A 26,639-nucleotide genomic window follows, 5' to 3' on the forward strand; every position below is an offset into this window, starting at 1 on the left:
GGCCTTTATCCCCGCCTTTGCTTAACTGCTCAGCCCTGCCTTCTGCAACGTTTATGTGCTGTGGCTCAAATGGGCTGAATTTGTCTGGGTCCTCTTCCACAGCTCGTAGCACAGCACACAAGCACGCACCGCCTTGCGAAAGCTGCTGCTGCTGCAGAGCACTCGTCCCATCACTGTGAGGTGCCAGCACTCGGTCCTGCCACCTGTAAGCAGCCACTTACAGAGCTAGTACCAATTTTTATGGATTCTCCCCACACTTTGTTCCCCATATCCAGCACTGAAATGGCATGGAAACTTCCTTTAAAAACTGTGCTTCACTCTTTTGCACTCTTTTGCATTAGTAACTTTGATTTATTTAATTAAATAATTATAGTAGGGGATCAGCATTTCAAAACAGTATAATAAATCCTGCCTCTTCTGTAGAGATTCATTTCTGAAGAGAGTTTTCACAGAGTGCAATAATTATTTTGCAACCAAGACACCCTATTGTTTTAAAATACCAGTTAAAGAAGAATGTGAAACATTTTATATTGTTGCCTGTAGGGTACTGATGGAGATACTGTTACGATTACCCAACTCCATTTAATAGTTTAATTTGCTTAAAGCAGCGGGCGCTGGGTAGCTGAAGAAAAGATGCCAGAGGAGCATAACCATTCCTGGGGGTGTTCAAGGAAAGGTTGGACGTGGTGCTCAGGGACATGGTAGTAGGGTGATGGTTGGACCAGATGATCTTGAAGGTCTTTCCCAACCTTAATGATTCTATAACCCGAGGAGAGGAAGGCACATGCCTGTCCAACACAGGATCCCGCTGGCAAAGCCGAGCTTCAGAGGGAGCCATGTGCGGGAGCACACAGGGAGCGCTCCCCCACTACCAGGCACTCCAAAGCCCTTCTCCCGCTGGCTGTTTATGCTGAGGAAAACCACAGGACCACAACTTTATCGCCTTGCTCCAAAGCAGCACCTGAAAACGCTTGAATAAGGCAGGCGGCAATGCTTGTGCTGCTGGTGACGCCTTGCGGCCGCTGAGGGGACAAAGCGGTGACCTTCGCGGGGCACCTTGACCCCCTGCTGCTTACGGCACCGAGGTGGAGGGTTGCTCTTTGGGTTTAGTCGTTCTCCCTTTGGCAGCCAGGCGAGTGAGAAGGGCTTCCCCTTCACTTGGTTTAACCCCTTTAACGCTTAGCACCGAGACAAAGCCAGAGACGTGCCCTGACCCCAAATAAAGCTGTCGCATGTAGGCACATGCTTGTGGCACGGCGGTCCTCTCTTGGGGCAGCACCTATCTCCAGGGTGCTGCTGAACGAGCGGCCCCGATAAACAACCCTTGGGTCGCTCTCTAGCCAGAATTTTGTCAGAAACCGCCCCTCGCCACGACGCGACCCAAGGCTGACAGGAACTACATTTCCCGGCGGGCGGCACAGAAGATGGCCGCCGGGGCACCCCTCGCGCCGCCGGGGGGCGGTGGCGGCCGCCTTCTGCCGGCCTCCCAGGGGGAGAGGGCGGCCCCTGGGTGCCCGGGCGGCTCCCCGTGTCCGTCCCACCCGAGGGGGGGCTCGGGGGGGCGGTGGTGGCGGCGCTGGAGCCGGATCTGGGTGCGGACGGGCGGCGAGGCTCGGTCAGGGCGGCAGCGGCAGCCCGCCCGCCGCCGCCATGAGCGGTGTGCCGCCCGCCTGCTGGTCCCCGCTGCCGGCCCAGGCCGCCTCGCTGCTGGAGGAGGCGGCCGACCTGCTGGTGCTGCACCGCGACTTCGCCGCCGCCCTGGAGCGGTGTGAGGCGGGCTGCGGCAGCCTGGGGCCCGGCCCCGGCCCCGGCCCTGGCCCCGGCCCGGACACCGGCCCCGAGAGGTGCGAGGGGAGCGGCTCCGGGACGCGGGAGTAACTGCGGGCCTGCCCGCCGGGGTGTCCGGGGCTGCTCATGAGGGTGGTCCGCGGGTTTAGGGGCTTTCTGCGTTTAGTAAACGCAGTCTTTTGTATAAAAGACTCTGCATGCCTGTCATCCCTCAAACATACATAGAAACCTTCCCTGCATGGTCCTAGAGGTACAGACTGGGTGCACACAGGGCTATCGAACTCCCCTTTTTGAGGGGGAGAAGAGGTGGAGGAGTGGGAAGGGAGGGGCAAACTGCTGGTACAGAACCATACAGTGCTAGCCAAAGTAGCTCGTAAGAAGGGATGCAATGGGAAATTTGGTTATAAGAAGCACTTACATGTCTGTCTTCGTTACCAGTTCTGCAGAAGTGAAGTGCTCCCTCTGTGTCGTGGGCATTCAGGCTCTGGCTGAGATGAACCGGTGGAGAGAAGTTCTGTCATGGCTCTTGCGGTATTACCACGTCCCTGAACGTCTGCCTCCAAAAATCCTGGAGCTGTGGTGAGTGTGGGTCTGTGGCTGCCGCGTGCAGAGGGCCTGTGTTAGTTAAGAGTGGGCCAGACTTGAATATTGTGTGATGTTTTCACCTTGCAGGTTGCAAGGATGAAAGTGAAACATGGGACCTGTTCTCACAAAGAAAAACAATAAAATAAACTGAGTTTGTTTCTTTTGCAGAATCTTTTTTTTTTTTTTTTTAACTCCGGGTTTGTAATCAAGTGCTACACGTAGTGAGCCTGCTCTCGCTGCCATTGGGAACGTCTGGGCCAGTGTGTGCTGGAGCATGCCAGCTGGCAGCTTGAAGGGGATGAAGTACAAAAGGGGTGATTCTGAGAGAGAACTGCTCCCCTGGGAAGTGTCTCTGTACCTCAAGTGCAAACCTTGCTACATGCCGTGACCATAGCTACTTCTGGGTAGTAACTGCAAGCAATCTCAACTTTTACAATGCTACTGTTTTCTATTATTTCTTTCTTGTGTTGCAGTATCCTGTTGTATAGCAAAGTGGGAGAGCCCCAGGTGATGCTGGAGGTTGGCAGTAGCTGGCTGAGAGACCTAAGCAATAAGAGCCTTCCTGAGTATGGTTCATTGCTGGAGCTCTATCTGTTGCGTGTGTTGCTTCCACTTGGCCAATTTAAGGGGGCAGAAGAGCTTGTAGACAGCTGTGATGTTTTAAACAGTGAGCAGAAGCTAGCATTTCTCAAGTCCATTTGTGAATGCCAATGTCAGTGGACTCAACAGGAAGAGATGCACTCAACTGACAAAGAGGAGCAAGACAAAGCAACAGAGACTGTTTTGGGTAGGCTTTCCCTCATGTTTGTACTCCTTTTTTATTATTATTATTTTTAATTTATTTAAAGTTTTAGAGATACACATATCTTAAAGATTACCAGAATAGTTCAATCTGGACTATGATTGGTCATCAACATCTGTGCATTCTGTGTCAGTACCTATGAACTGTCTGCCCTCTTCCTTATAGTCTGTGATGGTCTATTCCAGAAAATCTGTTTGTGCCATAGAGCTGTTGGTGAGATGGCTTTCACAAGCACTCAGGACTTTGCAGTGTGTACAGACCGCAAACTCTCACTGGCACATTAAGAGAAGTGAGTTCCAAAAGTAAAAGCTTTTGCAGGCCCTGTGATCATTGAAGCCATCTCATTTGCTGCTGTCTGAAACCAGAGTCAGAGCAGTGGCTTTGGAAAGAAGCAATGTAATCTCTTACCAGCCGTTCCATTGCTTTTTCTTCCTTAAGTATGGTTATATAGCGGTGGTGTCCTTTTACCAGTGAGATGGCAACCGAAGCCATCTTACGGAACACGTCCTTAAATGAGTGAGTGGCTTCAGTTCACATACAGTTGTGCAATGACTCTTCACATCTGGCTCTAACTGATTTGCAGTAGTACCTACCCAGTCCTGTTCATCCCTCCCTAACAAAGGGTAGTGAGAATTAAGTGTGTATTAATAATGATGCCAGGCCATACCAGCCATGACGAAGTCCTGCTCGGTATCACTGAAGGAAATGGAAGACAATTATGTTTGCTGACAATTAAAAAACCTATTTAGTCTAACCAATGCTCAGAGATGAGAATTATTTTCCAGGTTCTAAAATGCTTAGTAATAAATTTATTATAGATAAAAAAAAATGCAGAAAAAAAGCTGCGCCAAGGAAAACAAATCTAACTAGCCATCCTGTAAAGGCACTTTGTTGGCTTTTTGTATTCTCTACTACTTCTGCAGTAGAAGTTGAGTCCATGTTGAAGAATCCACATCTGGCATTTAAAGCTCTGCTTCTCCAGCACTGTAAATCACTTTATCTCCCAGGAGAGAAGCTGCAACTACTGTGGTATAAGTTGATGGCTTAAAAAATGTATGGAGAATTGTATCATAAAGTTGTACTGTTTCTCTGTTCCCTTTTTAAAACCACTAAAATAATAATAATAATAATGATAAAAACAAACAAAACAAAAAAACAACAACAAAAAACACTAAAACCACAAAAACATCTCAGGCCAACTAAAATATGAATAGTCTTACCTTATTTATATTAATTTCCTAGTACCTGTATGATTTTTTTTTAACTTTACCGTAACAGCTTCTCTGTTCTCATTTTCTAGGTGCTCTGTCCCAAAAACTCTTAACCATGTTGACATTGCTACGAAGAACACTCAGGTCCATGTCAAGCCACTTCTATTTACTTCCTTACAAAAAGATGCTTTTGGCTACTTTTCTGCTGTACCTTGTGGTAGTGAGATTAGATCCGGGTACGGTATTAAGATTTCCTTTTTTTTTTTTTAATCCCTTAATGGTTACAGAAGAAAATTGTTGATTTTAATAGATTTGGTCTGTATGAATGTTTCATCTTTGGGAGACACAAAAACTGGCTAGGCACTTATTATTTGGGCTTGATTCAAACGCTTCCAGTTGCAATCCATCTAGAAAGATGCAGCTCTACCAGAGTCCGTTTTCTGTTAACCGTTATTCCATCCTCAGTTCTTTCCAACAGCTGAGGCACTGGCTGCGAGAGGCAGGCTGGGCTGTCCTAGACTCAGCCTCTGCCACCTTGAGGTGCTACGAGGTGAATGTCTCTTGGAAGATTGATTGCCTCCTAGGGCTGTCCTGCCAGGAAAGCGGAGACTTGCCCAGGGCAGCAGTGTAGTCATGCTTTTGAGCTGCTTGTGCTGGAGCCTTGCAAGCGGTGGCTGGAGCTGTCACTGAAGAACGGGCTGGTCCCATGACATAGATCTGGCTGCTGGGGCGTGGAGGGGGTGGGTGTTTTCTTTGGCTGGAGACACTCCTTCTGCTGGGTGGTGGGCACTCCGTGGCTATTCTGCAGATAGTCCACTGGAAAATACTGAAGAAACCTTGCCAGGGATGGGAGTAGTGCCTGGGGTGAAGGACCAAGTACTGAACTGAGCAGGAGGAAATAAGATGTCTAGGTTTCCATTAACTCTAGTTGGATTAGTTCTTTCTCAGTATGTTTGGTATTTCTTGGCCTTTCATTATAAAAGGTAAAACTGTCTTGCTTTGTGTTTTGTTCCACAGCTTCTCCCACATCATTGCCGTTCCTTTGCAAACTGGTCCAGCTCTTCCGACAGGCTTGGGCAGCTGTATTGTCTCCAATCCATAGGCCTCCAATTCAGATTAAGTGTATTCCACCGCAGAACATGTTTTTCTCTGCTGCTGCGGAAGTGTCAGCTTGTCTCGAGGACTTCATGAGGCTCTTCAAGGACTGTTGAGATCTGTGTCCTGATGGAGATGACTACCTGTGAACTCCCGTGTAGCAGTACCTTCCTTTCTTCAGACGGGGAACGGTGGTATATGAATTTTGAAACCACGCCAAGTATCTCTGACATTTTCTTGTCTGTTAAGCACCAGTCCAACTCTAGGGTAAAGCCACACCTTCCATAATCTATAACTGATTAAGGCGCTCATTTGGATGTAGCTCTTGAGTGAGAGTTGTGTGAACGGTTAGGAAGCATGCTCCCTGAGATGTTTTGGAAGAAGGTTCCATCCTTGCAAATACCAGGCAGTTCACTGAACAACTGAAATCACGTTCCTGGAAGCGTGACTGTGAAAGGCAGTGGATTACCAGTAATTAGGGGAATATTCTGTTTGGCCTGAAGACATCTAAAATGCCAGGTTCATCCAGCCTGGGATGTAGGACAAGCCTGTGGAAGAAAAACGCTGCAGAAAATGAAGCCTGTTGCATTTTGAACGCCATGGTTTCTCTTGTGACTGATACCTCCTCATACAGGCGCCCTTGATTTTAGTCATATCTAAGCCAGAAAACCTAGGTGGTGTGCCACGAATACTGTGGTGCTGCACCTACTGTTCTTAAATGCAAATGACAGTGCTTTATGCTTGCCTGATGTGCAGTAATCCTTAGGAGCACGTGGCAGTGGTAAGGAAATAGATTTATTTTTTTAAACTGTATTCCATGTTATTGTCTAGTTGAACAACTGAAGTTGTTGCATTGTTTTATTCTTTCCCTACCTCTTGCTTTGTTTATGCAGATGTCAGAAAGTCTGTGTGTGTCTAGAACCCATCTTCCCACCCCTACATCCAAAGTCCTGATTTACATGGTAACCATTTAGCAATGTCCTATCATTCACAACAAAAGCTTATTAAGAGGTAGAAAGAGATTTCTCTGAGATCCCCCAAACCTTCCCAAAACTGTAGCAAGAAAATTGCTGTATTTGCAGGTGGTTTGTTAGCAGACTGACCCCGTTTCTGACCACCTGGGGCAGAGACTGGAGATTTGCAGTAAAACAATTAATTTCTTCTCCATCCACCTATCATAGATTGACAGTGAGTAATGCCAAAGGAGAGAGTGAAGATTATTTAAATATTGCTTCTGCTGAAGCAAACTATGTGTGCTGGAGAGAACAGCTTAGAGGCACGGAGCCGTTGTGGCAAACGTAGGCAGCCTTCCTAGCATCTGTGCCAAGAGGATTCGGGCTCGCTGACGTCAGTCAAAATTACAAAATGGGAAACAAAGCCACCTTTCTGGCAGGCAAATCCTATCCAACACACCAAACTTGTGAAAAGTAGCCTGTATGTATCCCACTGCAGTGTATTACAACAGTAGCCCCCTTCAAATGGATTGTTTGTCTCTAGCAATAGCTATACGCTGAGGTGGCAGCTATTTCTGTTTTATGTACAAGGAGAGCAGCCTGTTGGTGTCATTATGCTGTGTGCCCTCTGCTAAAATAATTTTGTCTAGTTCTTGAGTTATCCCAATAGATATCCCCTCCTTGAGTTATCCCCTCCCCTCAACATTTTTGTTTCCAGTAGGACTTTAGATCAGGATAAGCAGCACATAACTTTTTAATATGGTGAAGCATTATTACTTATATACTCTGTATATAGGGAAGAGCTGCTCTTGATACTGCTAGGTGATTTTTGTAATCCAGCTGTCAGTGTGGTTACAGCTCCTTGCAACCAACACTTGACAGGAAAACCAGGTAGAGTCAAACACAGAGGGTCTGGCTGGAGTTGAGTTCTTCCAGAAAGTGACTAGGTTGTATCTACTGGCCACTTACTTTGTAAGGCCTTGCTCTACATACTTTATATTAATAAATAAGTTAATAATAAGTTAATAAAATAGTAAACTTCCCTCTGAAGTCAGGTCAAATTGTTAACAACACTTGACTGTTTACCTAAAAAACATATGTTTGCTCCAGATTTGAGTTAATACTTTCAGTTAAATGGCAGAGCTGCCTGTTTTGGGGCTTGGGATCAGTGGTCTGCACAGACCGTACGTTATTTTTAAAAATTCTGATAAATATCACAGCCACTCGTTAACCAGAACTTTAACCTTCAACTTGATTTTAATTGCAGGTTAGCAACCTTCACTTCTTTTGAGTACTGCTGATCTTGCATTTGTATTGTATTTAGTTCTTCATGAGAGGGAAGAAGGCAGAAATGAGCAATCTGTTTTTTTTGCAATTAATACTAAGCCTGCAATATTTAATTTTCACAATAAAATGACTAATTATTTACCTCATTGTAGAGTTGCTTATTTGCGCTATGATTAAGTGTGTCAAAGCTTTTGTATTTAATGTCTTGACACTAGAGATTTTTGAAATAATTTCTGGAGATGTTTCAGTATGTGTCTGCATTGTATGGGCATATATGAATTAAGCAGAGGACTTGTTAATTAAGTAGAAACAGGTCTGCATTTTCATAGGAGTTCAGAGAGTGATAGTTACTTTCCGTGAAAGATGCAGCATATATATTTTTAATATTTAAGTGTCTCTGTGTACCTTGGGATGGCCAAGATCAGTACTACTGAGAATAAAGTACCTGTTACTTATCTTTAGCTGCGTTTTTTCTCTGTGCTGTCATTCTAACATGGAGGGAAAAGATGTAGCCGTGCATAGTTCCACAGGAATCCTATGATTTAAGGCTTGTTCAGAGAGAATGTGCGTGCCTGCCATGTGTATGTGAACTTACTGCTCGTATCTCCAGAAGTACGAGCAAATGATAGTTTTTTGCTTTTTTTTTTTCATCCTCTTGCTGGATGCAAAGAACTTGTATTGGCACATACTGTAGGCAGCTGAAGGGTTGAAGAACAGTTGTCTATGATCAGCTAAACAGGTGTCGCAAAGAAAAGAAGGCCAGGAGATAATCCTATGTATTTTGTCCACAGATGATGAAATAGCCGATCAAGTGGAACTCCTTACAGTCTAACCTGTTCCCCAACTCATTTCAATCAGGGGAAGTTACGCAAGGTGACTGCAGCTGAATGGAGGACAGTCACCTTTGTCAGAAAGACACAAAAATGCCACCTTTTGAAAGTATTAGTGAAGAAATTCTGAAATGATTACTCTTTAAAATGAGTTTCCAGTAGCATATTCACCAGTTGTAAGCATTTTAAGGAAGGAAAACAGTTATTTGTGAAGACATGCCTTATCTCTTAAAATACTGGCTGCTAACATAGCTGCAACTTTTTTTTAATTTATTTTTTAACTAATATTTAGTATGGAGAACTAACTGGGAAGACTTTCTTAACAACAGACTATAGGGCTGGGTGAAAGCAGGCTACTGGTGTAACTGGAGCGGGTGCCATGGGAAGGTTGCCTGGGAGAGATTGTGACCTCTCCTCCCTACATTGTGATGCTGCAGGCCCCCACCAGCAAAGAAAGAATGCGCTGCCCCCCTTGCATCAGGTTGCCTGTACAACAGTAGAAACATCAGTAACCACTGCTTCTGCATCCAATCCAGAAAAGAAACACACAGGAGAAACCATGGTAAGAAAAGAATCGTGTTATTTTATGAGTTAAGGAACAATGAGTCTGGCCTTTGTTTCCTCACTACTCTGGTCAAGGTCTGAGTGAAGGTGGGAAGGCTGAAGGGACTTTCTTGCTTCAGCGTTAGAACCGTGACTAAAGGAGGGGGACCAAAGATGGATGTTCACAATCTGTGGTCTTTCTAGGCATCTCTACATTTTTTGAGTAGCCTAAACCAGGGAAAATCTGTAATTCTTGTATGGTGTCCAAGATTTTGCAATTGAGAGGTTGGGTGAATCTCATTAAAAGCCTGTCAAGCCTGGTTTCAAAAGCAGTTCTTGAGAAATGAAAAAACTACCACAACCTCTTGTGAGGTTAGTAAGCACTAGGAGAACCTCTCTTAGCGTTTGTTTCTAGTCCTGTTTCTCCTCAAGCACGCAGAGGCATGTTTTGTTTGTTTGTTTGGTTTCGTTTTTTCCCCCTTATGGAACAATGCTACAAATAGATGCAGGTGGCACAATAATGAAATTAATTGCATAATGACAATTACCGTGCTAAAGTATTTTCGAATTTGCGTAACTTTGGTCTCCTTATTGCTTTTTACTTGATCCTAATTTCAATCAGTGCCACAGTGGTACACTTAGATTACAAATTGATGGGTTTCTGTGACTGCAGAAAACGCTATTTCCCTAGATTGCATAGTCAGTTTTGAGAATCTAGTAGAAAACTCCTCCAATAAGAGTCAACTTTTCTTAAATTGAATTAAAATTGCCCGGGGAATGAGCTGAAACAATCAGGAGTTGAATGAATTAAGCTACTAAGGACACTTTAATTCCAGTTACTTTAATTTCTATGAATTTATTTATTTTGCACCTAACACACATTCAATAGAAGGTTAGTGATTAGAAGATACTTCATTCCCTTTGCTTTCTCTATATGTCAGTAAGGCAGCATAGCTGTACCTTGTCCCAGACAACTGGATTTGGCTGCTATTCCTCATCTGGGACCTACTATAGTTTATTTTATATATTTATATATAGTTTTTCTATCTGTATGGGCTTATAAGCATTTACACATAGGCCATGTACATACTCTACATCATGTGTAGACACAGTTGCAAATCTCTAGTTGTTGTCCTTAGTGTTTCTTTCTGCACACGACAAAATATTTATCTACCTATTTTTAAATAAGTGTTAGAACATTTTTTGTTAATTCCAGCCTTGTGGAAATTTTTTGTAATCATTGGTTTATTTGGGGTTTCAGATAGAATCAATTTATAGGCTGTTAGGATACTCGTCGTTTCTTCTCACCGTTCCCCTTATTTTCCCACTATAGCGTGAGTGCATCTCTGTTCACATTGGCCAAGCTGGAGTTCAAATTGGCAATGCGTGTTGGGAACTCTTCTGTCTGGAACACAGCATTCAGCCAGATGGCACCTTCAGCGACCCACCCAGCAATGACGACTCTTTTGCCACATTTTTCAGAGAGACGAGCACTAAAAAATACGTACCCCGGGCTATTATGGTGGACCTAGAACCAACGGTAGTAGGTCAGTATGGAACCAATCTTGGAAAATTGAAATGAATTAACTCTTCTGTGTGGCAAAGCTCAGATCACTGAATAGCAGGACTCTCCCTTATCTTTAGGGATGATCCTGACCTCCAGGTAGAATATTCAAAGTTTTTAATAGCAAATATTACTAAAATATGTTATTCTCAATTGAAATGATCATAAAATCATAGAATGGTTTGGGTTGGAAGGGATCTTAAAGATCATCTAATTCCAATCCCCCTTCCATGGGCAGGGACACCTTCAACTAGACGAAAACTGATTCTGTCATGGATGCCTTAACTAATAAGACAATCAAAAGTTTACTATTGTCTAAACCCACACTGGTTATGAGTACAATTTAACCTACTTAAAGAGGTTCCTTTCTAGTCTTTTTGTGTGTGTGTGTGATTTTATTTTTCTTTTGCTAACTGTGGAAAATCCTTTCTTCATATTCATATGTAAGACAGGAGCATGGAGAATCAGAAAGCACGAGTGTCCTGAAAGATGTTTTACTCTTGCAAATCTTTTCTAATAATTCACCTGAGGGTTCTCTTCTAAGCTTGTACATTTTCTCTGTTGTTCAGATGAAGTGCGAACTGGCACCTACCGGCAGCTTTTCCACCCAGAACAGCTGATCACTGGAAAAGAAGATGCAGCAAATAATTATGCACGTGGCCACTACTCCATTGGCAAAGACAAAATTGACATGGCATTAGATCGTATCCGCAAACTGGTATGCACTATTACATTGGAAGCAAGACACTTGGTGGGTGGGAGGGGATGTAACATCATACATTTTTTTTGATAGTGGCTCTCATTTTGTTTTTACTACTGTCATTGGCTCAGAACAGAAAAATGTGTTTACTCAATGTCCAAGCTTAGTTTTCATATGAGTGGAAGACTTAAATGGAAAACCTCAAATATTGCTGTACCATTGTTATTGTTAGGAAAATATATATATATATATATATTGCTCTAGTGATACACTAGCTTGAGATTTATAGGGGAAAACAGATGATGTGGATTTTCTGGTAAAACTGCTAACTGTTTTGCTGTGCATCCATACGGGTATTGCTGTTTCTATCGGAGGTGTAATTTAAGATATGCTCACTTATTCTTTCACTTTTCCTGTTGTTTTTTCAGGCTGATGCCTGTTCTGGACTGCAGGGATTCTTGATCTTCCATAGCTTTGGTGGAGGCACTGGCTCTGGCTTTACCTCCTTGCTGATGGAGCGCCTCTCTGTGGATTACGGAAAGAAGTCCAAACTAGAGTTTGCCATCTACCCAGCCCCTCAGGTCTCCACCGCTGTGGTGGAACCATACAATTCTATCCTCACCACACACACCACCTTGGAACACTCAGACTGTGCTTTTATGGTGGACAATGAGGCTATCTATGATATCTGCCACCGAAACCTGGACATTGAGCGCCCAACTTACACTAACCTCAACCGCCTCATCAGCCAGATTGTCTCCTCCATTACTGCGTCACTGCGCTTTGATGGTGCCCTCAACGTGGATCTGACAGAATTCCAGACAAACCTGGTTCCCTACCCACGCATCCACTTCCCCTTAGTGACCTACGCCCCCATCATCTCTTCTGACAGAGCATATCACGAGCAGCTCTCGGTGGCTGAAATCACCAGCTCCTGCTTTGAGCCCAACAACCAAATGGTGAAGTGTGACCCACGACACGGGAAGTACATGGCTTGCTGCATGCTCTATCGAGGTGATGTAGTTCCCAAAGATGTCAATGTAGCAATTGCTGCCATCAAGACCAACAGGTCCCTCCAGTTTGTTGACTGGTGTCCAACGGGCTTCAAGGTGAGAAGGGCTGCCATGAGCTTCTCTTTCATGTTTTAAGAGCAAGTTCATTTTAGCTGAAAACTTGCATTTAAAGTTTTAGATCTTGCATGCTTTTCACTAGTGAGAAGAATGAACTTAAGAAAGGTGTGTGTGTATAAAATGCGCCCTTTCTCCTAATGACATCCCACTGACACAGACTTATAAACCTTTAAGTAAATGGGAGCATATATACTATTTTTATATTCATTACTGGGACAATGTCAACCCTGTAAGACTCTAAACTTAAAATATTGGATTCTAAAAGAAAGATTAAGGTAAGGCTTACATTCTAAAGACACTGCTGAGAGTGTCCTTGATGAGATTTAAAAAAAAAAAAAAACAAAAAACAGTATCAATAATACATTGTTGGTAAGTGAAACATTTCTACAGTATCTCCATGAACAGACACTTTTGCCAATTTTGTCAAGCATATCAACACATTTTTGTGTTTTTCTTCATTGAGAATCCTGTTCTGGTCAGTGGCTCTTTATTTTACTTGGGTCTTGGGTGAGAGTAGGAACTGACTTGCACACAAAACATATCTTGAATGACATTAGACTTGACAGGGATTTCACCAACATAATTTGGATTTTTCCTTACTTTTTTTTTTCTTCCACTCAGCAGTGGCTCTACAATCTTCTTAACCTGTTTATTGTCTCTTTTTATCCTTTTTCTTGTAACTCTTTTTTTGCAAATGTCTTTTTTACTGTTGTTTGCAGGTTGGGATCAACTATCAGCCTCCCACAGCTACGCCAGGAGGAGACCTTGCCCAAGTCGAGCGAGCGGTCTGCATGCTGAGTAATACCACAGCCATTGCAGAGGCCTGGGCAAGGCTCGACCACAAATTTGATCTTATGTATGCCAAGAGAGCGTTTGTGCACTGGTATGTAAGTGAAGGCATGGAGGAAGAAGAATTTGCAGAAGCCCGAGAAGACTTGTCTGCCCTGGAGAAGGACTATGAGGAAGTAGCAACCGATTCATTTGAGGAAGAAAACAATGCAGGGCAACCTTAAAATTTAATCTGTCTTTTCCTGTGCATAAGATTGTCTCTATGTCTCTTTATTTCATGTGGCTGCATTTTCACTTTTCTCACACATACCAAGTCCATTGGCACCTTAGTAGACTGTAAACAGTGAGTTGTCCACTGTCAGATCACAAGCCAGCAAGCGCAGGATACGTAACTAGCTAATCATTAGTCACTTTGCCTTAGAACGCAACAGCCATCATATTTCTTGCTAATATATCCTGAAAGGAGGTTTACTTGTGGAAGGAAGAATCCCTCTGTGTTCTGTACTGTCATTTATTCAACACAAAGATACATTCATGCAGCTGTAGTATTACTTGAGGAATTCTGTTGCTTCAAAACTTCCCACACAATTGCTACATACACTATGTGAAGAGGAGTTACCTGAACTTCTCAGTCTTTATTTCATGTTAATTCTAAACATATGCTTGTAAAGCTGTCCTACTTTAAGATGCAATGAGAATTCTGTCAGTGCTGAGAACACACACCTACTCCGAGTTCCCTTGCTTCTACGCAATCCACAGTGTGGGGTGGTTAGAAGGTGTGATTTTGCCAGCTGCCAAGAGCAGGGACACAACTTGGACAACTCCTCACTAGAACAGGGGTTTAGAGCGTTATATGCTTGTGCAGCAGCTGCGTAGCCATCATAACTAGGCTGGTCTGGAGGTGCAAGTATGCTGACAGTTCTGTTGTAATTCCTAAATGAATAGTATCCATGACGCAGTCAAAGGCCTTCAAATGGCCAGCTTGTGGCATGCTGGACAGAAGCATTACCAGTTCCCTCAGACTTAACTGAGATATAACAAAACAGAACCATGACAAAGAATGTGTGTTATAGATACAGGGGGGATGTCTAAGAACAGCTATGGCTTCATGGTTTAGTCTTCATAGGGTATATTTTTGTGTATTCCTATTACTTGAGGATTTTAGAACAGTATGTTGTTCAGGCACACAGGCAGATAGCCAGTTGTGGCCTGAGGTAAAACTGGTAACAAGATGACAAGAGAAACTGTTGGATGTTGCAGACAACGGAAGAAGAAAAGTGGCTGCCTAGCACTAACCTATGTCTAAACTAATGAGGTAATGGCAGGAGAAGCTACTAGACATTACATATAGTGAAAGGGGAGTTCTATGGACTCTGCTCGAATCAACAGAAAGTGAAGGGGCTGTTAGCTTACTGGGGGTACTAGCTAAAGCTGAAATTACCAAATAAAGGTGTAAAGTCAGGAGAACAGGGACAGTAGTGAAAATCTAGAGGCTTGTGCAACTGTTTAGGAGGGGAGGAAAAGCATAATAGAAGGTAAAGCAAACCCTGAATGTTTGGGTTGCCTGACAAGCAATGCTGTGCTTGAACAACACCTGAAGCAAGACAATAAGCCTGTTTTGCTGACATTATGTCTGTCTTGCCATGCATGTCTGACTTGCTTCCATGGTTATCTGGAAGGTTTCCCATAATACTGACAAAGAGACACCTGGAGGGGATGGACAGGCCTTTAATATATACCACTCTTTAATGCTGGATTTATTACTGATCTTTAATAAATAAATTTATTTTTTAAAAATCAGTATTTTCACTGAAACATATGTTCATTACCTACAATTCCAGCAGGGCTACAGAACTGCATTATGTTTTGCCCAAACTGTTAAGAGGAAATGTTGATTCCTTTCTGGTAGCTCAGTTTGTTAGGTTTGCTAAAAGGTCTTAAAGAAAAGCAGGCATATCCAGAAACATAATTGATGTAATTTGTCTTTTTATCTGCAAAATGAATGGTTGGTCTTTATTTTAAAAACTGTAGTTCTGAAATTCCCAAACCATGGGAGATGATTCTGCAACTTATCAATATAGCTGATTCCTGTTTAGATACTGAAATACTAGACTAGGATTCCAGAAACCCCTGAAACGAGATGCTGTCCATTCTCCCAGTAGGTGGCAACAGAACGACAGGATACAGTTCTAAAAGGGACACAGGGAAGCCTTTGTATGATTCATTCATCTAACTTAGGAAGGTATCACAGTGTGTGGGAAATGCAAAGACTTCCATGCACCGTGTACTGTCTACACACGCATAAAATTAAAAACAAGAGAGGTTTTTATATAATCACTAAATAACTTCTTAGGAGGGCACTGTTTTGTAAGATGGCACGTTACTGTTCTAAATTGATCTGCAATTCTACCACTATTGAGCGAGCCACTTAGATAACTGTATCTGCAGGGAGGGCTGCACATCTGGCAGAGGAGGTGGTTTCCATGAGATAATGAAGTTACTATCCTTCATTTGCCTGTTAACTTATTTTGCTCTCTAGTCAGAAGAGAACTGATCGATCACAGGACTTAGTGGTTCTCAGCTCAGGATCTGCTGTACAGTACTTCTAAGCTCTAGATTATTAAAAAATATTTTCAGAAAGGTAGCTATTTTTAAATAGAGAAAAAGGTGTAGGGTTTTGTATGAGAGTGTTATTTTATTTTTTAAAATCTCTCTAAGAGGTGGATTTTGCTAATATCATAAATGATTGGAGATGATAACTCCCAAGTGCACTGCTCTGTTGTGTGGCTCTGGAGGGCACCTATGGCACAGCACAAGAAGCCCTTCAGGCACGTCCAAACATTCCAGCTGAGACCAGTCTGTGACCAGACCTGTATGGGACGTGCCCCGTGTGAGGAAGGCTAAGCCCAGAGGCCAGGTTACCGTCTGCCCACACAGGCTGAATGACAGCAGTGAGCAAGATAACTTTTTTCCAAGAATCCAGGCCCAGGACATCTGCCTGGTCTTTCTCTGGAGAAAGTCTAGAGGCTCACTCTGGAGTCAAAGAAACTCACTGCTACCTGGGAGCACAGTCCCACACTGTGCTTTCAGGTTACCCTCTAATTCAAGACCGAGGACTTTCTGCCTAAGCACTCAGAAACACAGGTGAACAGCACAACGTAAGGAAATCCACACTTCATGAAAAATTATACGCCCAAATCTGTTGGGCAACACAAGATTGGCGAGTCTGTGGTCTTGGGACAGTTGAGTTTGAGTGGTATGGGCAGAGGAGTGATTAACACTGACTCAAAGAGGTGCTCTCACTGCCTACTTCAGAAGAGGGGAGAAGGGCAATGGAGGAGCGGAGAAAGTGCAGACGTGGACTAAGTTGCGAATGGTTTAGTAATTCAGAGTGCTTTTGTGGCTGTGAGATCTGACACGTTGACTCAAAGAATGCCTAAGAGGTTCTGGGTAGTGGATTGTCTAAAGTATTTGCTGTGAGACTTTTTCCTGAGATGATTCTCTGAACAGAGCTCTACATCTGGTGGCGCTGTGAGCATTGACGTTTCAGATTGCCTAGCACACTGGAGCTGGACCGGAATGTTACAAGTTCCACTGGGAGAACACTAGAGCAATCTATTCCTCAGCCTTAAAGCTATGACGATCTGATGGCTTTCTGGAGAAGAAGCAGACAGAAATTATCGTGAGAATTCTTCCTCTGTAAAAAACATCTATGGCTCCAGAAAGCTCTGTAGCTTTTCCTAGCCAAAATCAGAGGAGGGATTTGCAGGTTTTTGTAAAGAACACACACACACAAAGAATATACCAAAGTAAATGTGAGCGTGTAAAAAACAGCACGAACTACTTCATGTTGTTAAAATGTAGGAGTTAAAGCAGAATATACTTAGATGCTGGTTGTCAACAGCGGCAGAACAATCTATTAATATCATAACAAAGCAGATTAACCTAAAATTTAGCAATTGGAAATTTAAATTTGTGCTGATCAAACATCATACTAAATAGCATATTTCTAAAGAAGGGATACATAATACTCAGATTCATTTTAATACTCAGATTCATTCAGATTTCATTTTAATTAAGAGTGCCTCTCTCTTTGTAACCAAAGAGTTGATTGAAATCATGAGGATTTCTCCACTGAGAGAAGCTTCTTCTTTCCAGTGCTGAGCTAATGCAGGACGAAATAAAAAGGTGGAGGCAACTGCCCTAACTTGGTGTCTGAACATTTGTGTGATGCCTCCAGCTATTTCTTGCAATAAGCACTGCAATGGGAATCAAATTTCTTTCTGTGTTTCAACAGACAAGTTAGACTCTACACTGAAAGCTGTCCCATACTGCTGAGAGCCCAGATGGCTGTACATAGAAAGAGAAGAAATAGAAGGATTGAAACGTTAACAGGGAGGCAGCTGGAGTATGGGCAGAAATAAGTCAGGCCGGCATTTAAGAACACTGGTAGAGCACACTTCAAAATGGTAACCATATTTATTTTCCAGTTCTCAATTTTTGCTTTTTCTTCTGTCCTTCTCTTTTCCATTCATTTGTTTCCTTATGCCCTCTTGGTCTTCTGTATTGGAATTTAGGAATGATTCTTGGCATGCTGTCAGACAATGAATGGAAAATTTAGGAATGATTCTTGGTGTGCTGTCAGAACAGGGAATTGGGATGGCATATCTTTTGTATGTGATGTGTGTGTAGTACTCAGGTGTTATAAAGCATAGTGTGAGGCGTGTTACATGGCTGCACTCAAATTTAAAAATCATGCAGAACCAGATGGGACTAAATCTGAAATCTGGGGTAGATCTGAGCCCTGCCTATCTGGGTGAATTTGCATACGTGGGGTGGCTGGGAGGGCAGGAGGCAGGGATGCAGGAGGCAGAACTGAGGAGCCTCTGACCTATTCCCCACAGCACTGTGACACTGAAGTGCAGCAGCAGGTGCCCGGTACTGGCCCCAGCTGCTTCCTGCCCTGCAGCTCAAAGCTGAGCTCCTGCAAAGAACTGCCATCACTGACCCGAGAGGGAAGGAAACACCACTGGAGACACCATGGTAAGGGGGGATGTGTGGGATCACCCACATCCCCATAGAGGGACCGGGAGGATTATGGGCGAGGGCAATCAGGGGGATCTGCCATTATCAGCGGTTTGTGCCACAAAGTCTGATCTCCCTCACTACTCACAACATAAAGGACAGGAAAGGAGTGTCAGAATACCTCACTGGGGCAGTAAGGCATGCCGATCCACCGTATTCTTCAGAGAGTTTCTAATTAGTAGAATTATAAGATAAATTAGATCTGGAGTCATTGCTTTCTAGTATTCTCTGTTGTGACTACATTTTCTCAAGACAAGTTAATTTTTGTATGAAATAATCCTTTAGAAATAAAACAGAAAGGTTACTTACCTTTGTGCCTGTTTTATATTAATTCACCCCCAATGGCCGTAGTGTTCATAGCTATACTATGTATACGTGTGTTTCTGGAGTGCATGAAGGTTTTTATATGTGTATGTGCTGAAGTAAATAAAAAATGTTTTTAATAGATTTTTAATAAATCCATAGAAATATCTCAAAACCTCTTATAAAGGGGAAAAAAAATCACCTTGTACAGATTTATGTCTAGCACTGAGTCTTATTCTGGTGTGGAGAATTATGTTATTTCCTGCCAGTACAGCTTTAGATCCAAAATGAGAGCGCTCATTTCACAGGCAAGATACGCACTTCTGTATGTTTGTCATGCCTTAAGACAGACCAAGCCATCTAGAGTTAGGGTAGTGAGTACGGTTCAGGAATAGCAGTGAACATCTGCAAGACTAAAGCCTGTCTTTTTACAGTAAATACTTAGGCCAGGTAGTAATCTGTTTTTTTAACAGTCGAAGCAGTCACAGGTTTAGTTTCACAAAAGACCCGGCCCTTTCTACTGTCTCTTGGTGGATAAAAGGTCAGGTCCACAATTTGTAAAATAGGTCCCAGCACATTAGTGATGCAATGCGAAATACGAGTTTGGAGTCTGCTCAAAATTTAAATATCACGTAGAGATCAGTTTACTTTGCCTGTGACTCTGAAGAAGGCCCACTCTTTTTCCTGCTAAAAGTCTGACATCTATTTTAAAGCCATTTACTAAGGAAAATTAAATCTCTTTGTTACTGTCTTCTCTACTTGTCTGAATATTTCCAAATGATAGCTGGGATAGGACAAGATGGGAGTTGAAACCAGGAGTCACAGCAGGAATCCTGGCTCAAAAGGCAGAGTTGAGGTACTGCTTCAAACCAGTGCCACTGGAAGCTCAGTCTAAAAGGAAAGGAACTCGTTCTGCAGTTTTCGACTCTAGTCCTATACTAGGATCTACAATATTAACTTTCTAAGGCAACATTCACTTGTTCCATCTGTGAAAAAAAAAAAAAAAAGATTACAAGATTACAAAAAAAAAAAAGATTACAAGATTACTGATTTTAAAAAATGGTTCCAAGTATTGCTTGACTTCTAATCGTAGCTTTACTCTAAAAAGATATTCTGTTAAAAAGTCAACTTGCCTCATGTCTGTTTAAAAGGAAAGATTTTTTTTTCTTGCTGTCAGCCTTGTAGATTCACATTAGGATCTAAACGAAGAGCAGGAGCTTGTACTGTGCAAAATCAGCATTAATTGAACTCGCTAAGCACAAATTTGCCTTCAGTTTCTCCTGAGAAATCCTCCAGATTGTGACTCTACTGCAACATACCAGTCGTTGAATACTCATCAGCACTCAAATAACTCGGATACTTTTGCACAACTGAATTGAAAAAAACAAGGTTGCACAAGTACACTTCAGAGCATGTTGCATATGCTGCTGCAAATGAATTCTCAGAGTCAGCAACTTAAAAATGAGCGGTGAATAGAAATAATATATTTCCTTGAATGAAATATTTAGATTGATTTTCCACATTCACGTGAGTTTCTGAGGATGACTACCTGTGGCAGTGGTGACTTCTAAAACTCCACTTGCTTCTGAAAAAAATATGCTTAGTTATTGCTAATTTGTGAAGAAAACTGCTGCAGAGACGTTGCTGGTCATACATTCTGCCTGAGGATTTAGTGTTTGGGGAAGATATATTTGACTGTCAGGTCACAGGATGAGTTTGCAGGATAAGCAGTTACATAATAATAATAATAAAAAAGTTAACTGGCTACATCTGCTCTTACGTCATTGGGTATAACTACATTACAAACTAAAAACGAGTGGGGACCATTCTCTGGCCTTGAGACGAGGTAGCATATCCCACTTCATACTTAGGCATCTCTTTACCCCTCCAAAGTCAGGCAGTGGTGAATGATCTGCTCTCTGGAAACCATTCTTGACAATAAGTTGTCCTCTGAATGGTGCTTAAGCATTGTCTGGTTAAGTATGAACTGGCACAAGCCAAAACTGTGCCAGAGTGTGTGCTAATTATCAATCAGTACAGGCTACCCAGACTTTTCCACTCACTAGTATAGACAAGGCTATTGAGATCACAAAGGTGGAGTTCAGAAGCCTATAATTACAATTGCTCCAAAGCAGAAACTGAGGCTGAAAAACTCCATGCGGTCTGAAACTGCCTTACTTACAAAACTTCCTTTCCCTTCACTCAATGTCATAAAAGTCTGGACCAACTCAGAAGTATCTGCTCTATGATTCTTTTTCCAAACTTATGAAATCCAGCACCAGGTTCTTCATTGACTTGTACTCTAAGTGCAAAGGCTTTTCAGCAGTTGGCATCTGCCTAGTTTAGCCTGGTATTACATACGTTGTTTCCCTTTCATTAACGTTACAAGCTACCACAAGAACTATGTTCAAAGTTATGTAAATAAGCACATTACATGCAGTGACACTGCCTCAATAAACAGTGCACCCGCAGTGTAAAATTCACAGCTGGTTCAGGAGCTTGAAAGAACATTTTTTTCAACTGAGAGAATCTGAAATCATTTCCTGAGGTGAATACTTCTGAAAGGAGTTCTTCCAAGTTTCCACTCTGGTGTGCTATCAGAGCGTAAAAGGATCCAAAGACATCACCTGTCTTGGGTTACATACGGTTGAAAAATACCATATGGCTGTGTCAGGTTCCAGCCTGAAGTAAAAATAAACTCAACTGGGATGTGTTCCTCAGCATAGCCAATCCGTAGGAGGAAAGGTGGGTTTTCTGTATCTGAAATTATATTTTTTTTTCAGCTTGCTTTCATGTACTTATGTATTACTACTGCACACAGAGCTCCATTTTTAAAGAACTGTCCCAACCTTCCGTCTGTATGCGTACAGTCTCACTGTAGTCATGAGGTCGAACAAACAAATGAAATGCTGCCAGTGACAAACATTTTTTTTGAAAAGCTGGGAAAAAGTAACTGTTAGGAATAATGAATATTAATGCACGTTAGTTTTCCTGACCCTCTCTCTGCTCTCTCTCCCTAGCGTGAGTGCATCTCTATTCATGTCGGCCAGGCTGGAGTTCAGATAGGAAATGCGTGCTGGGAACTCTTCTGCCTGGAGCATGGCATTCAGCCGGATGGCACCTTCAGGGACCAGAACAGTCAACTCAACTACGATGACTCTTTTACCACGTTTTTCAATGAAACCGTCACTGGGAAGCACGTGCCACGGGCTGTAATGGTGGATTTGGAACCAACTGTAGTAGGTCAGTATAAAAATAAAAATTTCTTTACATTCCTGGAAAATGGAAAAGAGCTTACTCTTCCTAATATCACCATGGCGTGTCACCAGTCTCCACCAGAAGAAAGAAGCACACCTTTTGTATCTTGTTCTACCATCAGACAGAATAAAATTATTTTTCTTGTGACAATGAATGACAGATTCTGTCATGACTCTGTTATCTCTATAGGTGTTACAAACCTAGAAAGGATCACCAGCAGTTCAATAGCTAGTATTCATGGTTTTTATGACTTTTCTTTGCAAAAACCTTTAACTCTTGGTTTTGTTTATCATGATATTTTTGCCGTCTGAGTTCTGCTTTTTTCCCCACTTTGGATTCAAAGTGTGAGGCTGACAGTTTCTTTCCAGGAAAACTGAGATTTCTAAAAATTGGGGCACCTGGGAAGAACCTGAATTTCTTCTTGCAGGTCACACTGTTTTTCTTGTGATTTGTCCTCGTCAAAAGTTCTTGAGAAAAGAACAGCTTTTGCAGATGGATACAGGTCCTACAACAACCCAACAGAATGCAACAATGAAAACATTCTTAGGAAACAGTTTTCCCTTCTCCAGCACCTGCTTTTTTTGGTCATTTTTGGGTCATGACCTCCCATGACTGAAAGCTTGCCAACTTGCTGGCAGGGGAGCACAGCCACGCAGTTTCTTACAATTTTTCTTTCTTGGTCAGATGAAGTGCGGGCTGGCACCTTCCGGCAGCTTTTTCATCCAGAACAACTGATCACTGGAAAGGAAGATGCAGCTAATAACTATGCTCGTGGCCACTACACCATTGGCAAAGAAAGCATTGATGTGGTACTTGATCGTGTTCGTAAGCTGGTAAGTCCCAGTAGTTTTGTAGTAGCAGTTTGGTTCTGCTGAAGGAAGAAGTGCAGAACAGGAAGCTTGCTAGCTACAAATCAAACTAACAGTTTAGAAAAGTAATTGCAAGACATACAGAGGCATCCTTACTAATCCAAGAGAAGGAAGTCCAGCAGTTCACTTCCCGGCTGTATGGCTCCAGCTATTCTTAAAAGATGGTTCTGAATACGTAATTCTTCATCATTAGCACAGCACTCGAGCACCAAGACTGATATAGAAGGTTGGATTAGGTACATTGCTGGTTTCGGTTAGAATAACTAAAAGAAATGTGAAGTTCAGAGAAAGCAGCTCTACAGGTAAGAGGCTAATTTGTACATCAAAAATTGAACCAGTGAAGGAAGCAAAGAACAGGATTATCACCAACTCTTTCTCAAGAAGGACCTGAAACATGTCCTGTATACTGCTGATGACTGCTCTCTCCTTCACCACAGAATAAGCAAACGTAATCTTTCATTATTTTACAGCCCCTATTCCTACACCTTTCTCTTTTGGTTTCTAGACAGATGCCTGTTCTGGACTGCAGGGATTCTTGATCTTCCATAGCTTTGGTGGAGGCACTGGCTCTGGCTTTACCTCCTTGCTGATGGAGCGCCTCTCTGTGGATTACGGAAAGAAGTCCAAACTAGAGTTTGCCATCTACCCAGCCCCTCAGGTCTCCACCGCTGTGGTGGAACCATACAATTCTATCCTCACCACACACACCACCCTGGAACACTCAGACTGTGCCTTCATGGTGGACAATGAGGCTATCTATGACATCTGTCGCAGAAACCTGGACATTGAGCGCCCAACTTACACTAACCTCAACCGCCTCATCAGCCAGATTGTCTCCTCCATTACTGCGTCACTGCGCTTTGATGGTGCCCTCAACGTGGATCTGACAGAATTCCAGACAAACCTGGTTCCCTACCCACGCATCCACTTCCCCTTAGTGACCTACGCCCCCATCATCTCTTCTGACAGAGCGTATCACGAGCAGCTCTCGGTGGCTGAAATCACCAGCTCCTGCTTTGAGCCCAACAACCAAATGGTGAAGTGTGACCCACGACACGGGAAGTACATGGCTTGCTGCATGCTCTATCGAGGTGATGTAGTTCCCAAAGATGTCAATGTAGCAATTGCTGCCATCAAGACCAAGAGAAATATCCAGTTTGTTGACTGGTGTCCTACAGGCTTCAAGGTGAGAATGCCATGAGTTTCTCTTTAACGTTTAAAGTCTAGCTGAAAACTTGTATTTAAAGTTTTAGATCTTGCATGCTTTTCACTAGTGAGAAGAATGAACCTAAGAAAGGTGTGTGTGTATAAAATGCGCCCTTTCTCCTAATGACATCCCATTGACACAGAATTGTAAATATTTAAGTAAGTGGATATTTGAAGTGTATGAGTTAAAATCTAAAGAAGTATTGCTTTCAGACCTGAATGTGAAAAAGACAGTGAGTGTCCCCTCTGAAGCAGCAACTAAAACTAAGGAAATACCAAAACTAATACATTCAATAAAGGTAATACTGATATTATGGAAGCTGTCAGTTAACCCTCCCACACAGAAATCTTATACAGCGTGTCTCCTTTGGGTATATAGTAGTGCTGAGAACCATAATTTCTACAACAATACAGACATTAACATTGGAAAACATTTGTCATTCAAATAGCTGGTTTAAGAAACTGAACACTTTTAACCAGGTACCAACTTTCTGCATTAGTTTGTACAGAGTATGTTGGTAAAACTGTATGTTCAGTGTTGTGTAGGTGTTAAGAAAGCTAGGAAGTTGCCAGTGTGCATTAAACAGCTATTAAAATGATCACGTATCAAACTATGTATAACCTTTTTTTTTTTTTTTTGGCAGGTGCCATTCACTAGTTTTGATAGTGGCACCCCTCTACTGCAGCATCCGTAATTTTACTCACACTTTCTTCTACTCTGTGACTGCTTCCTGCACTTTTTCTTACTTTTCTTATATTCCTAATTCCAGGTTGGGATCAACTATCAGCCTCCCACAGTAGTTCCTGGCGGAGACCTTGCCCAGGTTCAGCGAGCAGTCTGTATGCTGAGCAACACCACAGCCATTGCAGAGGCCTGGGCAAGGCTCGACCACAAGTTTGATCTGATGTACGCCAAGAGAGCGTTTGTGCATTGGTATGTGGGTGAAGGTATGGAGGAAGGAGAATTTGCAGAGGCTCGTGAGGACCTAGCTGCCCTGGAGAAGGACTATGAAGAAGTGGGAACTGACTCATTTGAAGAAGAAAATGATGGGGAGTAATTTTAAAATATACTTTGCTCCTATTGAGCACAGAATTTTCTCTGTATCACTGTACTGCACGTTTACCATTACGTCACCCCTTTGTGTGCAATATACAGAAATATAGAAGGGGTCATGTAAGGACATTTTTTATTCCATAAACCACAAGTAAATTGCACTGTAAGATATGATTGGTTGTAGTAATGTCCCACCACTCCCAGCAATGCACAAAGTGTTGCTCTCATTCCTTGCACATTTAATGTAAGCCTCTTCAAGCTCTAATACACAGTAAAAACACTACAATCCAATATATACCAGCTTATAATGGAGCACAGTGAAACAGTATAGTTTACAAATCTCAAATTTGACATACTTTTGCCTTCTGTTTGTTGGCATTGCAAAAAATAATGACAATGGAGAAATGGATCCTCTGCTCTGTGGTTTACTATCCTCTGTTTCTTTGAAACACCATTTCTGATAAAACAAACATTTTAATCAGAAATGTCAAAGCAGTGTGTTTTTTTCCAGATTTGGAGGATAAATACCTATGTTTTGAAACAAATATCCCTTTCGGTTGGGTCCAAGGCTTTATGGCTGCAGCAGGTGAAATATTTTTTTCTGTCTCTGAAATTCTGTAAATGAGAAAATTGCCTCTTTAAAACAAACAAAAAAACACTACTTTTTTTTTTTTTTTTACATTATCCCTATTGAGTCATAACACATTTAAGTATTTACCTTAATGGTTCTTCCTCTGCAAGTGGCATTCTCTACTTTACCCGGCAGACCATGTTGCCATCTGTGGCAATGTTCACTTAGCAGACCACCTGCGAGTATGCAATACAGACATTTGAATGTTCACTCAAAGTAGTGATCAAAGATTTTGTATTGATAGGATTCACATCCTAGGCAATGACAATCTTTCTTGACTAGGAGAACCCTCAGCAACTTTTTATCTAGATATAGCGTCCTGATGGAATGCACCCACAAGCGAGGGAGCAGGCAGAGGTTATTGCAAGGCCACTCTGGATAATCTTTGATCGATCATGGCAAGCGCCCAAAGACTGGAAGAAAGCAAATGTCACTCCTATCTTCAAAAAAGGCAAGGAGGAGGATCCAGGGAACTACATGCTGGTCAGTGGCACCTTGATCCTTGAGCAGCTAATCCTGGACACCATTTACAGGCACATAAACAGCAAGACAACCAACAGAAGTAGTCAGCATGGATTCACCAAGTCGTGCCTGGCTAACTTGATAAACTATGATGAAATGACTAGCCTGGTAGACTAGGGGACAGCAGTGAGTATAGCCCACTTAGACTTCAGTAAGGCTTTTGACAGTCTCTGGTCAGATCCTCATAGAGAAGCTGTTGAAGTACAGGCTGGATGAGCAGTGAAGCGGGTTGTAAGTTGTTTGAACAGCCAAGCCTAAAGGGTGGGGATCAGAGATGCAAAGTTGCAGGCCAGTAACTAGTGGTGTACCTTAGGCATCAATACTGGGTCCAGCTGTGTTTAACACCTTCATTAATGATCCAGACAATCACACAATGGTTGAGGTTGGAAGGGACCTCTGGAGGCCATCTGGTCCAAATCCCCTGCTTAAGCAGG

General features: G+C 42.6%; 3 protein-coding genes across 3 annotated transcripts; all 3 read left to right on the forward strand.

The window, feature by feature from the left end:
- The first annotated feature begins 1,515 nt into the window (after window positions 1-1,515).
- On the forward strand, window positions 1,516-8,182 carry PEX26 (peroxisomal biogenesis factor 26). The gene is made up of 5 exons (XM_013173167.3): window positions 1,516-1,844; window positions 2,227-2,367; window positions 2,847-3,160; window positions 4,476-4,622; window positions 5,404-8,182. Exons 1-5 carry the CDS (start codon window positions 1,651-1,653, stop codon window positions 5,595-5,597), a joined length of 990 nt encoding a protein of 329 aa, XP_013028621.3. The 5' UTR covers window positions 1,516-1,650; the 3' UTR covers window positions 5,598-8,182.
- LOC106030922 (tubulin alpha-2 chain) lies at window positions 6,126-13,529 on the forward strand. The gene is made up of 6 exons (XM_013172972.3): window positions 6,126-6,262; window positions 8,989-9,113; window positions 10,428-10,641; window positions 11,228-11,376; window positions 11,787-12,467; window positions 13,208-13,529. The coding sequence occupies exons 2-6, from the start codon at window positions 9,111-9,113 to the stop codon at window positions 13,499-13,501; spliced, it is 1,341 nt and encodes a 446-aa protein (XP_013028426.2). The 5' UTR covers window positions 6,126-6,262; window positions 8,989-9,110; the 3' UTR covers window positions 13,502-13,529.
- Window positions 13,530-18,163: 4,634 nt separating this feature from the next.
- Window positions 18,164-25,461, forward strand: LOC106030923 (tubulin alpha-8 chain). Its single transcript, XM_013172973.3, has 5 exons — window positions 18,164-18,320; window positions 21,686-21,908; window positions 22,608-22,756; window positions 23,298-23,978; window positions 24,769-25,461. Exons 1-5 carry the CDS (start codon window positions 18,318-18,320, stop codon window positions 25,054-25,056), a joined length of 1,344 nt encoding a protein of 447 aa, XP_013028427.3. The 5' UTR covers window positions 18,164-18,317; the 3' UTR covers window positions 25,057-25,461.
- Window positions 25,462-26,639: the final 1,178 nt, after the last annotated feature.

This window comes from Anser cygnoides, chromosome 1, assembly GCF_040182565.1.
Source record: "Anser cygnoides isolate HZ-2024a breed goose chromosome 1, Taihu_goose_T2T_genome, whole genome shotgun sequence".
In the NCBI taxonomy this organism is placed as follows: domain Eukaryota; kingdom Metazoa; phylum Chordata; class Aves; order Anseriformes; family Anatidae; genus Anser; species Anser cygnoides.